Consider the following 15,702-nt stretch of genomic DNA (forward strand, 5'->3'; position numbering starts at 1 on the left):
TTGGAGGCGGTGGTCTCTGGGACAGCAGGGCCGCAGGACGCGCTGAGCTGGGCCCGAACGTCTAGGTCCCGGAGGGGCAGGGAAGCTGCAGTCCAGCTAGAGCTGATGGTCCCGCAAAGCTGCCTGGCTGTGAAGCCAGTTGATTGTGCGTGCTCTACAGAGGTGGCCTTTCTGGAAGTGAGAGGTTGACAGGACTTGCGGCCTTTCTCTAATCAGTGGGGAGGCAGAAGGAACGATAATCATGAACTCCGTTGCCACTTGTCCCGCGTTTAAATGTCAAGTGAATTGTTAGGAAATGCCAAAGGGAATAATACTACTTCATTTGTAGAAATGGGAAGAATGGGGCCCAGCGCGGTGGCTTACGCCTGCAATCCCAGCACTTTGGGAAGCCGAGGCAGGCGGATCACGTGAGGTCAGGAGTTCGAGACCAGCTTGGCCAACATGGTGAAACCCCGCCTCTACTAAAAATACTAAAAATTAGCCGGGCACGCCTGTAATCCCAGCTGCTTAGGAGGCTGAGGCCTGAGAATGGCTTAAACCCGGGAGGCGGAAGTTGCAGTGAGCCGAGATCTGCCACTGCAGTCTGCACTCCAGCCTGGGCCACAGAGCAAGACTCCGTGTCCAAAAAAAAAAAAAAAAAAAAGAAATGGTAATGGTAAGAAAGAAGAGAGGTAGGAAAGGTAACGTAATAATAGCCTTCGTTTTGTGTGTAGAAAGGTTGTTATTACTTTTGATTCAATTGTTGACTTTGCAGAGCAGACTGAAAACATGAGGCAGTTCCTCATGGAATTACAGGCTTTCTATGAAAACGAGGAAATTAAATGGTAATTAAATTTTTAAGTTTAAAATATTGAGAGAGCAGTTTTTCTTTCCACACAGATGGCAAAGTAACACTGGTGCACAAATGCACACGTCTGAATACGTCTAATGAGACTATGTATTTCGTGTTTTTTTTCTCTAGGATGGCCGGGCTGGTGTGGTTGCAAATGATGCCGGTGACCGAGTTACTCCAGCTGTTGTTGCTTACTCAGAAAATGAAGAGGTACTAGTCCCCCCATTTTTGCCCTTCTGAAATATTTTAAAATTACGTACATTGTAATATATATATATATATTTTTTCAGATTGTTGGATTGGCAGCAAAACAAAGCAGAATAAGAAATATTTCAAATACAGTAATGAAAGTAAAGCAGATCCTGGGCAGAAGGTATGGAATCAAATGATACTTTTAAATGTGGTAATAGAAACATGTTCATACATTCTAAGCATAATGTGAAATGAAACTAGAAACAGCATAGTTTGTTTCTTCATTGCTTTTTATGACTGAGTCATTACAGAGAGTACCCCCAGTAGGCTGTGTCTTTTGATGATTAGTGTTGGGTCTTCTCTGGTATGGGATTCACTCAGATGTTAGTTTCTTGCTGACAGGTCAATTTGGTAATTTGTGTCAGAGGTGGTAATTTGGATTGTTCACATTTTCAGATTTTTTTTAACTGAGAGGATTTCAAAGATTTTGTGGGAATTTGAAGACTTATTGACAGTGTGGTTGAATTTTGCTGAATCTATTATAATGGTTCATAATTTATGTAGACACTATTGATTTTCTTCCTCAGGATCTTTTGTGACACTTTCTGTGAACTAACTTTTCCACTTGACCTATAAATTTAATCATTAGAGTAACAGCTAAATTAACGTCTTATGTAAGAATCAGATTAATCATCTGTTGTAACTTTAATTAGAAGATTAAAAGAGGCTTGCTTCCCCAGACAACTGTCTCCTCAAATTATAGATTGCTATAATAATTAGGGGTTTTCATTTTCACTACTGTAGTAATACTTGATAGAGTGTTTTTAAATTTTCAAAGTGCTTTCACATCTATTATTTTATTTAATCCTCTCAACATCCTTGTAAAATTGGCAAGGCAAATACTATCATTCCCCATTTATAGATGAGAAAATCAAGGTGCAAAGAAATTGTGGCATTGTCTTAGGGGGTAAACTGGATAAGACTGCAGATCAGGTCTCCTCACCCTCTGCCCCAGGTTCTTTTCTTTCAACTTTGTTTAGTTAGAATTTAAGTAAAAATGTCCTTGTGTTGATTTAGAATTGGATATTATAGATTAAATTTATGTAGGTATCTCTTACCTGTTTATCTTATTTTCTGTCTCTTAGCTGTGTTCAATTAAATTGAACTTGATATTAATCTTTTTCCTTAGGATACTTATGCACTAAGCCAAAAACTATAGTTGTTTGGAGAGAATTCAATATTTGGTGACAATAAATATATCCCCATATCCTTTTACTTATTGACAAAACTTAGTACTGAGCATATTAAATGTAAGTTGGTGTCAAATATTTTCAGATCATAAAGTCTAGAAAAAAGAATCGTAGATGGGTCTTGAAGCCCGAATCACTGAGCAGCCAACAATATGATTTTTTTAATTAAACTTTTTATTTAGAGAGAATTGTGGTTTCCCATGCTGCTGTGTAAGAAATAATACAGAGACATCAAACACATTACCGGATTCACCACCTCTCCCTGTGGTTACATCTTGCAAAATTATAGTACAGTGTCACAACCAAGATGCTCACATCGATATAGTCCAGATACAGAACATTTCCATAGATCTCTCCCCTGGTAGCCAACAATATGATACTGTTTGTTTTATGCTGCTGTTTGGGGGCAGATGGTTAGAGTAATTATGTGGCTTTCTTCTGCCATATTGTGCAAAAAAAAATTTGTATTAGCAGAGCAACTTAAACTCACTTTTCTGGCCCACAGTGACAGTCAGATGGGTAACACAGAGCCACAGCGTGCTGTGATTAGTGAAGACTGAGCATCTTTCAGATTGCTATACCATGGTCATGCTTGGACTCCTTTAGAGTTAGCTGCCTCGTGGTCCAGGTGATTTTCCCTCCCAGCCCATCTACTCACCAGACAAGGGTGATTTTTACAGATCCATTGTTGTACCAACTCTCGGCCATGAAAGCATTTGGCCTTTTTGTTACCAAGCCATTAGGTTCTTGGTGCAGTGTCTACCCTGGGTGAACTCCCAAAGTTGAGCTGTCTCAGTCTTGGCCTCATGCCTGTTTATGACCTACTCACAGGTAGCACCACTTAACTTGCTGCCAAAATTATCCTTACACCCTTCCTGTAACTCTCATTCCCCTGTGGCCTTCTAGCCAGAAATGCGGTCCTTGGACCTGGCTTCTCAGCAATTATCCCTGAGAGGGAAGATCCTGGAGATATCCTGAGAGCACACAGAGCTTCCCCACACCTTCAGACTTGCACCTTGCTCTCCAGAAGCTGCCTAGCCCTCCTTTCCAACCCACAATGGCCAGTGCCAATAGCAGTGCGGGCATCCGGTGGTCCAGACAGGAGACACGAACTCTTCTCTCCATACTAGGCGAGGCAGAGTATATTCAGCGCCTCCAGACTGTGCATCACAATGCAGATGTCTATCAGGCTGTGTCTAAGCGAATGCAGCAGGAGGGCTTCCGCCGCACCGAACGTCAGTGCCGCTCCAAGTTTAAAGTTCTGAAGGCATTATATTTAAAGGCCTATGTTGCCCATGCCACAAGTATGGGTGAGCCACCACACTGTCCATTTTATGATACGTTGGATCAGCTTCTCCGAAATCAGATAGTGACTGACCCAGACAACTTAATGGAGGATGCTGCTTGGGCCAAGCACTGTGATCAGAACTTAGTGGCCTCTGACGCCCCAGGGGAAGAGGGAACCGGCATTCTAAAATCAAAAAGGACTCAGGCAGCTGATCATCAGCCTATCTTGAAAACAGTTAAGGAATCAGATGAGGATTGTCAGCTAAGAATCAGTGACCGGATACGAGAAACCAGTGACCTCGAGGACTCCTGGGATGAATCCTCGGGTGCAGGTAACTCCCAAGCATGTGAAGGATTTGGGTCCCAGAGTCACGTGGCTCTAAACGTTTAGCTGTGTCTGTTTGGATAGTGTCCTCTTCAGCATAGTTCCTGTTTCTGCCTCATTCTGCCTCACGCACCTTTTTAAAAACCTGATAGTAAGCTAAAGGGTTCCAGGTTTTCAAAAGCTATGCCCCTGGCAACATAAGATATTAGAACTCTTTAAACCTAGAAGTGCTCTCTAGAACCAAACTAGTTCTGGCATTATTAATAATGGGTAGTCAGGAAATTGTAGGTCTAGAGTAGGTTGGTTGGCTATGTACAAAGGGGTTCAGGAAGGCAAGGGAGAAGTTTTAGAGGTGAAATTAAACAGGTCACAATTGTCCAGATTAAGGAAATGGATTCTTCCCAGTCCCTGGGGGAAAGAGGCTTTCCAGGAACAACCATAGTTTTATAATTTGTCTCAGCTCTGCTGCTGGCTCCAAGCATTCCCTTAGCAGGAATGTTCTCTTTGCAACATTGTTGCTTTGTTTTTCAGGGTGCTCTCAAGGGACCCCCAGCTACAGCAGCTCCCACAGCCTTTACAGAGGTGCAGTTGCTCCCTGTCAGAGCAGCCCCATGGCCAGACTGGGTGTGTCCGGGGAGCCCAGCCCCTGCACCAGCACCAGCCGCAGCACTCCTGGAGTAGCCTCCACACCGCAGACTCCAGTCTCCTCTTCGAGAGCTGGTTTTCTTTCTGGTGGGGATAGGCCCTTGACCAGTGAGCCCCCTCCAAGGTGGGCAAGGCGAAGAAGGCGGTCAGTGGCCAGGACTATCGCAGCCGAGTTGGCAGAAAACAGGCGATTGGCACGAGAACTCTCAAAGCGGGAGGAAGAAAAACTGGACAGGCTGATTGCTATTGGTGAGGAGGCCAGTGCTCAGCAAGACACTGCGAATGAGCTCCGCAGGGATGCTGTCATCGCAGTCAGACGTTTGGCAACAGCAGTGGAAGAGGCAACTGGTGCTTTTCAGCTAGGCCTTGAAAAATTGCTTCAGAGGTTGATTTCGAATACCAAAAGCTAGGAACCAATTACAAAAGGCTCTGTTTCCTAAACTGGTAGAAGTCTAGTTCCCAAACCTGCGTTCTGAATCCCTGGCTCCTTTTCTGTGTCCTCAGAAAAAAACATGAATGAACCATAAATATCCAGATAGTAAGAATATTATTGCTAGTTCATTTTCCCAAGATTCTCCACCAAATGGAAGACCTTTCAGAAATGCCAGGGGTGGCCTAATAGAAAACGATGGAGCCACTTTCTAGACAGCTGGTTCATCCTAGCTTTGTCACATATGTGAAGCAGTTTACCTCCCTCCAGTGGTTTCCTCATCCGTAAAATGGGGATCAGTAATAACTCCTGCCCTGCCTACCTCACAGGGTTGTTGTGAGGATCACATGGTTCATAGATGTGAAACGGTTTAAAAGTTTAAAAGCACTATACACATTTAAGTTATTAATTCATATGGCCTTGGCTGAGGTAAGGCACATTAGTTTACAAGATACGGAAGTATGGATATATACTGTGACTTCATTGCTTGAATCTTTCCTTTGCTTGTCTAACTTGACTGCTTCAATGGAGTTTGAAATCTTAATTTTTAAAATCCCTGTGTGGCTCATTAAACTAGTATAAGCACAACCTGTATTTGTACCTTAATCTCTTACATTTCCACTGCTGTGTCTGACATATCTACTAGTAAGCACTGTTTTGTCAAACCGTCTTTCTCTCCTTCATTTTACTGGTTCTTAGTCTCCTATCAATATAAGGAAATAAGAAGTGCCAGGGAGCCACCATTGTGTGTTATGGTTTATATTGATAATCTTCAATATAAAATACTGGCCATTTTATAAAATATTAGATGTATGTAAATTCTTTGCATTTCATATTATTTGGGCCCCTTTATGTTCCTAAATTACATCTTTAAGTTTCGGTTGCCATTGGAACATTGTGGAAACAATTCAGATTATATCAGTTTCCAATCTGCCTTTTAGCTGATTTCATTCTTTTCTGTTATTTTTTTGTCTAGTATGTTATACAGGGCAAGCCCTAGAAAAGTTTCCTTTTGAGGAGCTTTCCAGGATTCCTTTTCCTCAGATGGTGTAGACAGAAGTTTATGTAGTTAATGGCATCTGGTGGAAGAGATGCCTCTTTAACTTTGGGAACAGTAGAGGATGGTGTGGATAAAGATTGCCTGCAATAGATGACTCCTTTTAAGCACTAGCCGTGAACAGATGAGCCTCCTCCACAGCCCAGACACACGCTGTGGTAGAGATGAAGGTGATAAGCCACACTTCTGATTTACTCTAGAAGGGAAGACATTACTCTCTGTCATTAAACTAACTTAAAGCTTTTAGTGATTTACTTAGTACTTTTAGGAATACAAATAGGAATCTTTGGGATTTAAAAAGTTTTCTGATAATCTAGAAGTTGGAAAAAAGGCAAAGAGTGGGCATGTTGGGGGAGGTTTTATTTTCTATCTTGCAGGCTCGAGTGCTTAGCTAAATGCTGGAAATGCACATAGGTGGAGAAATGGTCAGAGCAGCAGTGGGAACCATGAGTAGACGGCAAGCGAGCTGCTCTGCCAAGCCAGGGGTGGAGGTGTGAGGTGGCTGGTGTGGTAGAATATGCTGGAATCTAGTTAGAATTCCTGGATTCGAATCCTGTCACAGTTTGTTTCATCAGACAAATCACTTGCCCTTTTCTATTATTATTATTTTTATTTTTTTGAGAAAAAGTCTCACTGTTTTGCCCAGGCTGGAGTGCAGTGGCGCAATCTTGGCTCACTGCAACCTCTGCCTCCCAGGTTCAAGCAATTCTCCTGCCTCAGCCTCCCGAGTAGCCGGGATTACAGGTGCATGCCAACATGCCCAGCTCATTTTTGTATTTTTAGTAGAGACGGCGTTTCACCATGTTGGCCAGGCTGGTCTTGAACTCCTGACCTCAGGTGATCCACCTGCCTCGGCCTCCCGAAGTGCTGAGATTACAGGCGTGAGCCACCGTGCCCAGCCAATTCATGCCTCAATTTCTTCATCTCCAGATTGAGGGATTTGTACTAGATTTTTTTTTTTCCTAGTACCTTCCAGCTCTAAAAAAATTTGAAATAGCATAATAAAAGGCAAAATGAAAAAAATTTTAATTGTAATATTTTTCTGTCACAGCAGCATATGTATATTTGAAATACTGGTAACAATTTTAAGGTAGCATTCTGTGGTATTAATATTTATTAATATGCTCATGAACCTCTAAGCGTCACACCAGACATACACAGACTCTTTGCTTTAAAAGAGCATATATTTAAGGCATTGAAATGGATATAGCTATATTCATTTTCAATTGTCTTAGGCTATTATATGGAAAGATATGTGTCAATTATAGGTAGGTAGGTAGATTTTCTGGAAACACAGAAGTACTTGACGGAGAGTTAGGCCTGTATTCTATAAATCTATTAATGGTAGCAAAGTGCATAAGAGGGATTTCTTTGAGATGAAAGGAGTGCTGAAGAAGAGCATTGGAATTAATATTTGGATGTGGTATTGTGAAATTCAATGGGTAAAGTAACCCTAATGCAGGAATAAAAGTCAAGGGAAAGGTCTTGAATAAATACACAGAAAAATAAGCTAAAAATATTAAGGGGAGGGAAATTGGAATACAGGGAGACAGCGTGCAAGAAAGCAAGCCAGGAATCTGCCTATGTGGTAGACCCAACCATTACTACTTGAACCCCCTTAGAAAAGCTTTTCCAGCATTCCATAACTCAGGTTCCTCATTTATAAAGTGGGAAACTCATAATTGTCCTACCTACCTCACAGGGGTGTTGTGAGGATCAAAGGAACAGATGAATGTATAAGCACTTTCAGACGTGTAAGGCACTGTCATGTAACAAGTGGGGGAAAGACTGCAGCACATTAGTGCTGGTGTGTGCCAAGCCTGTGGGCTGCTGACCGTAAGGGATATTCAAGTAGGAGGAGGAAGAGAAGATGGCATTGCTAATAAAGGTTGTGATACACAACCATAGGATTAACTGCCTCCTCAAGTCCATCATGTAAAGAAGGTGCTATGTATACCAACTTCCCACCACCTTTGTTTTTCTGTTCAGTAATCCCGGTGCGGACAAATAAAGTTTTCACTTGTATGTGGTTGTGGGTCAGTCCACTATGTGATGATGTCTGTGGTCCTTTGTTGCCTCCATTCTCTGCTTTGCTTTCTCCTCTGCTAAGGGTCTTGCCTGTCTGCGGCCCTCGGAGCTATATGTGCTTTCTGTCTTCAGAGGAGAGCGGCCCTCTTTATACAGCAGTTGAGAAATAATTTTCCATTTCTAAGAGTTCTATACATTCTGTAAAATATCCTTCCTGGCAAATTCTCTTGTCTGGGTGGTAGACGATCTACGCATAACAGTATAAATTGTTCTGGTTGACTTAAATTCTAAAGAAAACAGAACTAGTAAGTGTCATGCTGAAATTCTAATCTCGGTGCAAAACCCGCTATGAGCACACTTTATCTTTTTTTCCTGCTCTTAAAGTGTTTGGGATATAGTTAATATTAAATACTGAGTTTAGGAAAAGGAAGAAGCAAAGAGTTTAATGGAAAGAATACTAAACTTCTTTAGTTTATTATTCTTTATGCCAGCCAGTTATGCCATTAATTAGCTGTGTGACTTTGGGCAAGCTACTTATCTCTTGTCCTATTGATATTTTAGGTGATCGAGAAGGAAGTATGAGGAACCTGCAAGTATTCCAGAGTTCTAAGCCATATTAGTCCATTTTAAACCCCGTTTGTCTGCCGCTTAACAAGTTAAGGTCTCCAGATGCTGTGTAACCCTTCAGCAATTAGCCACTATTAATTTTCAACTTCTCTTGTTAAACAAATAGAATAGTCACAGCTCCTTGGAAGAAGGGTTTAATGGAAGGATACTAGTCTATTTTATCGTAATATCTAGATGACATTAAGCCAAGAATCAGAGATTTCTATCCCTGCTCAAGGGACAGAAGAACTCTGATCATTTACAAGATGAGTCGGAGGCAGCCTGCTAAAGTAGGAATAATAGTAGCGTGATAGAGAAGACGTGGGCTCACGTACCGATTCTGCCTCTTGTTAGCTTATAAGTTATTGTCCCTCTCTGAAGCTCTTTATCTCTAAAATAATACCTGCCAAACACACCCCACTTAGGTTTTGTGAGGATAACATGAGATAATGTACGTGAAAACATTTTGTAGTCTGCTTAAGTTGCTTATATCTGTTCATATATGCATATTCATAGTACTCTGCACCTTTCTGTAAACAACATTCATAGTTTTGCTCAACCTTTTGGTTTCTGGAGTTGGTGTGTGTTCAGAAACCAAGCAACGAAGATGGTCTTAGCTACTTTGGTTTGCCTTTAATTTGCAACTTTCTCATCTCAGTGGTTGGGTCTTCAGAATCATAGGTGTGAAACTATGATATAAAATCATGGATATTATGAAAAGTCACCTCAAAATATATAGCACCTATTAATAGCACAGCCAGAACAAGAAAGCTATTTATTTTCAAATGCAAAGATCAGTACTTTAGTAGAATTACTATAACCCTTGTACATACTCCATTTCTATCTTCTGTAATATTTGAAGGCTTTTAGTATTAAGCAGCTTAATAACTTTGTTAATATTTTAGTATTTGTTCAGTGATATTGAGAAATACAGTCTTCTCTAAACTTTATATATCTACAATACTGATTTTAATACTTAGCTATCTTTATCTTTCTTTATGGACAGCTCCAATGATCCACAAGCTCAGAAATACATCGCGGAAAGTAAATGTTTAGTGAGTATGGTTCTGTTATTGCTTCCCTGTTACAAAGAGTAATTACCAAAGTCATAACATGGAATGTTGATTTGAAACTTTGCATATTTATTAAAAATTATTTATTTAGCATAATTATAATTTATTTTATAGGTCATTGAAAAAAATGGGAAATTACGATATGAAATAGATACTGGAGAAGAAACAAAATTTGTTAACCCAGAAGATGTTGCCAGACTGATATTTAGTAAAATGAAAGGTATTTAGTAAAAGATACATAATAGTTACCTTTAATGATCTTTTGAAAGTTGACCTTAAAAAAAAAGTCAGAGGTATTTTTAGATCTTGGGAGAGCAGAGTGATTGAACAGATAAGTAAGGACATATAAACTGTCGACCTGGTTGGGGTACTAACTGGCTATGTGCCCGTGGTTAAATGACTTGCCTTACCTGACTGTGATTTCCCTATAAGTCATATAAATGAATTAGGACAAATAAGAGTTTTCCAAACATATTTAGTGGCCAAGTAAGCTTGGTGAATAGTGGCACTTCAAGATTGACAGTATACTTTGAACAATAATTTAGGCAGACTAAGTAGGTCTGATTTTATCAGCAGTTCAGACAGAGGCTCTGAGCTGAGTGGTATTCTGTCGAACAATTTGGGACATTCTGGAATAGATTGTTTATAAGGCTCCCTTCAGCCCTGTAATGATGTTAAGAACTTGGGGGATGGAAGGCAGTCTTTAAATGTAGAGAACTAACATTATGACATTGTGTCTTCACATGGATGCGTTAGGAGCTTATTCTCCATGGAGTCAGTCTAATTTAGAAGATGGTTGATACTGAAGCCTAAGAGCCAGGCTGTTTGGAAAGCTAATTCTGTGTCCAAAAGATATCACCAAAACCACAAGAAGTGCTGCATGATTTCAGAGCGCAGAGAAGAAAATTGACACGGGGGGGGGCAAGCAAGTGTATTGGGAAATATGTTAAGTGAGATCTTTGTCATAAATTAATAAACCTCAGAAAGGATCACTTGTCATTTTTTTCTGTCATCAGAATTTTATATTTTTTAATATGCAGAAACAGCACATTCTGTATTGGGCTCAGATGCAAATGATGTAGTTATTACTGTCCCGTTTGATTTTGGAGAAAAGCAAAAAAATGCTCTTGGGTAAGTATATGGGGTTTATCTTACTGGCTTAATTAAAGGAAATACAGAATCACTATATAGTAAAAGGTAACATTGTATTTTAAAGTACCTTAGGCAATAAAATTGTATTTGTAAATAATTTAGTAAGGTAATGATCATTTATATATTTGATGAAATGCCAAGAGGCCAGGTGTGGTGGCTCATGCCTGTAATCCCAGCACTTTGGGACACTGGGTGGGGGGCGGGGGGGTGGACCACCTGAGGTCAGGAGTTCGAGACCCACCTAGCCAACATGGCAAAACCCTGTCTCTATTAAAATACAAAAATTAGCTGGACATGGTGGTGGCGCCTATAATCCCAGCTATTCGGGAGGCTGAGGCATAAGAATCGCCTGAACCTATGAAGTGGAGGTTGCAGTGAGCCACAGTCGCGCCACTCCACTCCAGATTAGGTGACAGTGAGACTTCGTCTCAGAAAAAAAAAAAAAAAAAAAAGCCAAGAGAACATAAAATTAAATATGGTGTACCCTCAGTTGTTTCGATCGGAAACATTTTAAATTACCAGGTTAAATTGACATTTATGAATCTCTTTGCCTTAATTTTCTGTAATTAAGGTTTATGTGGGAATTACATGTGCAGTTTTAGAAAATATTTGTGCTTATTTCTTCACCTTAGATCTTAACATCTAAACAGAAAAGTTATAGTTTTTACAGGTCATGCAAATGTATTGGTGTGCTTTTATGCCTTTGCTATGCAGGATAGAGTTTCACACAAGGTTCTGGGCATTGAAGTTGCCTCTGAGGCAGAGAATTGCCTTACGTACTTTTAAAAACTGAACACTAGATTAAAGAAATTGGAAATTTTCAAGTGTTCTATAAATTTGTCTTTCTGCAGTTTTTGCATAGGCATTTTTTTCATTCAGTAAATGTGTATTGATTACTGTTTAAGCCACACTGTATTGAAGGTTGAGTAAATAGAGATAAATAAGACATGGTTTCTGATGTCACAGAATTAACAAGATGATTATGTTAAAGTGTGGCAAGTACTTTGAATGGGGAAGTTCTGGATAGCATGAAGACAGGACACCTGTCCTAGACTCCGAGAGCCCCAAAAGACTCTCATCTTTTGAACAACTTTTTTTTAAACATGGACATTTTTGAGAGCTTTCTTTTTCTTTTTCAGTACATGTGCTTTTTGCTTTCTTTGTCAAGAATATGGCTCTGAACATTACAATTTTAAACAGAAAGTGATCTCTTATAGTCATTCATTTCTTGTTTTCTATATTCTTGCTTCTAAATATCATTATACTTCATGTTCTACTTATGAAATTTTAGTAGCTTTTGTATAAAATCTTTAGCAGAGCATTTCTAAAAATGTAGAATTGAACATGTGATAAATTAAATTCATTGAAAGCAAATTGTTCACAGAGAAGCAGCTAGAGCTGCTGGATTTAATGTTTTGCGATTAATTCACGAACCGTCTGCAGCTCTTCTTGCTTATGGAATTGGACAAGACTCCCCTACTGGAAAAAGGTAAAGATCATATTTGCAGTTTTAGGTTTTTTGAGTGCAGAAAACATTTTAGCTTATAGCGATTATATCAGTAAAGATTATTAGGTAATGCAGTGGTTCCCAACCTTTCTGGATGGAAAAACAGAGTCTCGCCTAGAGTTTTTCAAATAGTTGAGAAAGATGTCCTAGGAAAGCACAGAAAGAAGGTAATGGGAGAGAAGATTGAGCTTTTATGCTCTTGTCGTATTGCCCTCATTTTGTGCCTTTTTTGAGGGAAGATTTGAAAATTCGAGGCCTGGCCAGTTTCCAACTCAAGCTACGACACTGCTGATATTTCTGCCAATTCCAGTTATTAGACAAGTTTGCAGATAATAGGTACTATTATATACATTTGACAGGGTAGGAGATGGGAAATTTAGCATGAGGTTTTGAGACTTCTTCTAATGGTGAAATACTAGAACATACTTATCCCTAATATAGCTGTCAATATGTCTTAATAGAAAGGATAGTCGTTCAACTTTAGAGAAGTTAATTCAGATGCAGTGTTAATTTTACGTAATTGTTTCACCTCATTATTTGTATCTCCTAGTTAAGTAAATAAATATGTGTACATCACGAGGAAATTATTTTTAGATAAATGTAAGAATATCAAATGATGAGTTTTAATACATGGGGAATCGGGAATTAGCTCCTAATTTTGCATACGTAATATATCCACAGAACATGCAATTGCAGTAGTAACTTGCATAATATTAACACATAGAATTTCTATGTTCAGTTCTCTTAAAATTCACTATAATCACGAATCTCTTGATTTACTTTGAAAAGTTCGTGTTTTGAACTCCTTACTCAGAAGAATACAGTTGTATCCACATGACTAAGTAAAAAAGAACTTTGATTTGGATGCAGAACATCTCGGATCTAGGCTTGATTTGCCAAAAAGTGACTATAGACAACTTAGTTATTCACCTGAGATTTTCTATTTCCTCATTTGTAAATTAAAGGGATTAAACTAAGTGACTTCTAATATCCAACTTAGTTTTAAAATGTTATTCCCTGATGACTTACTTTATCTTCTCTTGAAGCAATATTTTGGTGTTTAAGCTTGGAGGAACATCCTTATCTCTCAGCATCATGGAAGTTAACAGTGGAATATATCGGGTTCTTTCAACAAACACTGATGATAACATCGGTGGTGCACATTTCACAGAAACCTTAGCACAGTATCTAGCTTCTGAGTTCCAGAGGTGAGTATTAATGGCCTGAATAATACCTTCTGATTGAGGTTTTCCTTCACATATTTTAATTTTTTTTCCTAATTTATTTTAAGTTATCCTGCTGCAAAGGAGGATGTGGTTTTTTCATTGCTTGGAAACTGGATATTTTCATATCTAGAGTTATAATGTCCTGTCCAGGCAATTCAAAGAAGCAGAGGCCAGGCTGCCTAGTGGAGTGTGCTTGGATTTTTCACTTAGTGTAAAGAGACCGTCAGATACTGAACTGCATGAACTTGGATTTTAATTCTTCATGTATTGCTCTTCTGTCTGGATAAAGGAGTGTATAGGCACTGAGGCTTCATTGCCTTCTGAACAGTTGTTAAAAGTTTGGCTTTGGTGAAGATTGCATTACGTTATCTTCATATTCCAGTGAGTTATTGTCTTATGGAGTATTTATCTTAATTACTCATCTGCTGCTAGGAATATTTCAGTCTTGTTACTGGATATAATTACTCTAAAATTCTAACACTTTTGGATGTTACAAAAGTCAGATATGTAAAGGTTATACTTTGGGTACTGCAGCTCTAAAAAAAAAAAAAAAAGTGTAATTGAAATGGTATTTTAGCCAGTTTGACTAACCTAATTGGTTGAAGAAGTCTTGAAAAAGTCATAATGTCTCACTTGTTTGATAAAGACCTATACTGCTTTTTGTTATAAAGATGTTGTTTAAACGAAGTCATTGATCACTACTTAGTAAGTAGTTTTAAACATGAACTCATATTGGAGATAGTGGAATGTAATTTTACATATTTTATTGTATGTGTCAAATTTTTTTGAAGAAACACTTGTGGGTTGTTTTTTCTTTTTAATGCTTGACAAATAATTTTATGCCATTAAACAGTGATTGTGCTGTGATTATAAAGGGTAAAATAGGAGACTTTGACGCAGTTACATAAATCTCCTTTAACCTCTGTGTCTCACCTGGAAAAGGGTGATATCTACTCTACTTTCTTCAGAGTACAGCCTATTATTACAATTATATAATGCAGCAGTTCATGGTTACATAATGTAGCAATTCAGAGTATTAAGGAAATTGGTAATTCATTTTTCTTGAAGTGACCCCTTTAATTGCACAGAGTGTTTTAGGAAAGTTTAGAGGGATTAGAAGAGAAATACTAAAATCTGGAATAAAATATGGTTTCACTAATTTATTTTATTTATTTATTTATTTTGAGACAGAGTTTTGCTCTTGTCGCCCAGGTTGGAGTGCAGTGGTGCAATCTCAGCTCACTGCAATCTCCGCCTCCCAGATTCAAGCAATTCTTCTGCCTCAGCCTCCCAAGTAGCTGGGATTACAGGCATGCACTACCACACCCAGCTAATTTTGTATTTTTAGTAGAGATGGGATTTCACCATGTTGGCCGTGGTTTATCTTGAACTCCTGACCTCAGGTGATCTACCCGTCTCAGCCTCTCAAAATTGGGATTACACGCGTGAGCCACCGCACCTGGCCTGATTCACTAATTTATTATTGTTTTAATAAGGATTATCCAGATTTTAGTTACAATGTTGTAAATGGCCCAGTAATTTTAAACCCCAAAGGCTATGTTTTTAATTTAGATCCTTCAAATATGATGTGAGAGGAAATGCGCGAGCCATGATGAAATTGATGAACAGTGCTGAAGTAGCAAAACATTCTTTGTCAACCTTGGGAAGTGCCAACTGTTTTCTTGACTCATTATATGAAGGACAAGATTTTGATTGCAATGTGTCCAGGTAAAACTGAAGTTCAAAAAACTTTTTAAAAAAATTCCAAGAACATGTTTGTTTAGGTATAATTTTCTTATTTTTTTGAATTATTAATTCAAATTTTTTTGTTTGTTTGAGATTTATCAACCATCTATAATGTCTTCACTTTTGGGGTCCTATTTTTGTCAGACTAAATAGCTGTTACCAGAGTAATTACTTAAGTTCTGATTGCTTGCCCTGTTATTTTATGGCTACAATTAGGAGTGTGCGAAGGCATCCTAGAACCTTCAACCTAGATCCTACAAGTGATAAAGTACAAAGGGAGGATGTGCTGTAGTCTTTGTGTTGCATATTTGCTAATGATAATGATACGGCCTATTCAAACCTCTCA

General features: G+C 38.9%; 2 protein-coding genes across 3 annotated transcripts in view; both read left to right on the forward strand.

Annotated features, from left to right (window-relative positions):
* HSPA14 (heat shock protein family A (Hsp70) member 14) overlaps positions 1 to 15,702 on the forward strand; it is a 33,457-nt gene that overhangs the window by 700 nt on the left and 17,055 nt on the right. Inside the window, exons 2-9 of the mRNA XM_054503172.1 lie at positions 962 to 1,042; positions 1,123 to 1,205; positions 9,659 to 9,707; positions 9,840 to 9,945; positions 10,766 to 10,856; positions 12,262 to 12,366; positions 13,431 to 13,592; positions 15,183 to 15,338. Of these exons, the coding sequence (XP_054359147.1) occupies positions 962 to 1,042; positions 1,123 to 1,205; positions 9,659 to 9,707; positions 9,840 to 9,945; positions 10,766 to 10,856; positions 12,262 to 12,366; positions 13,431 to 13,592; positions 15,183 to 15,338 (833 nt within the window). The remainder of the gene's footprint in view (positions 1 to 961; positions 1,043 to 1,122; positions 1,206 to 9,658; positions 9,708 to 9,839; positions 9,946 to 10,765; positions 10,857 to 12,261; positions 12,367 to 13,430; positions 13,593 to 15,182; positions 15,339 to 15,702) is intronic.
* Positions 1,002 to 8,043, forward strand: MSANTD7 (Myb/SANT DNA binding domain containing 7). 2 transcript variants are annotated; one of them, XM_063669598.1, is made up of 3 exons: positions 1,002 to 1,042; positions 1,123 to 1,205; positions 4,418 to 8,043. In XM_063669598.1, exon 3 carries the CDS (start codon positions 4,498 to 4,500, stop codon positions 4,939 to 4,941), a length of 444 nt encoding a protein of 147 aa, XP_063525668.1. In that variant the 5' UTR covers positions 1,002 to 1,042; positions 1,123 to 1,205; positions 4,418 to 4,497; the 3' UTR covers positions 4,942 to 8,043. The 2 variants fall into 2 exon arrangements, with proteins under 2 accessions (XP_063525668.1, XP_054359149.1); XM_054503174.1 differs by lacking the exons at positions 1,002 to 1,042; positions 1,123 to 1,205 and adding an exon at positions 3,181 to 3,893.

This window comes from Pongo pygmaeus, chromosome 8, assembly GCF_028885625.2.
Source record: "Pongo pygmaeus isolate AG05252 chromosome 8, NHGRI_mPonPyg2-v2.0_pri, whole genome shotgun sequence".
NCBI lineage: Eukaryota > Metazoa > Chordata > Mammalia > Primates > Hominidae > Pongo > Pongo pygmaeus.

Coding starts and splice junctions, on each gene's coding strand:
- MSANTD7 (XM_054503174.1), top strand. CDS start 3,332: ATGGCCAGTGCCAATAGCAGTGCGGGCATCCGGTGGTCCAGACAGGAG. Junction 3,894..4,417: donor GGATGAATCCTCGGGTGCAG/GTAACTCCCAAG, acceptor TTTGTTTTTCAG/GGTGCTCTCAAGGGACCCCC.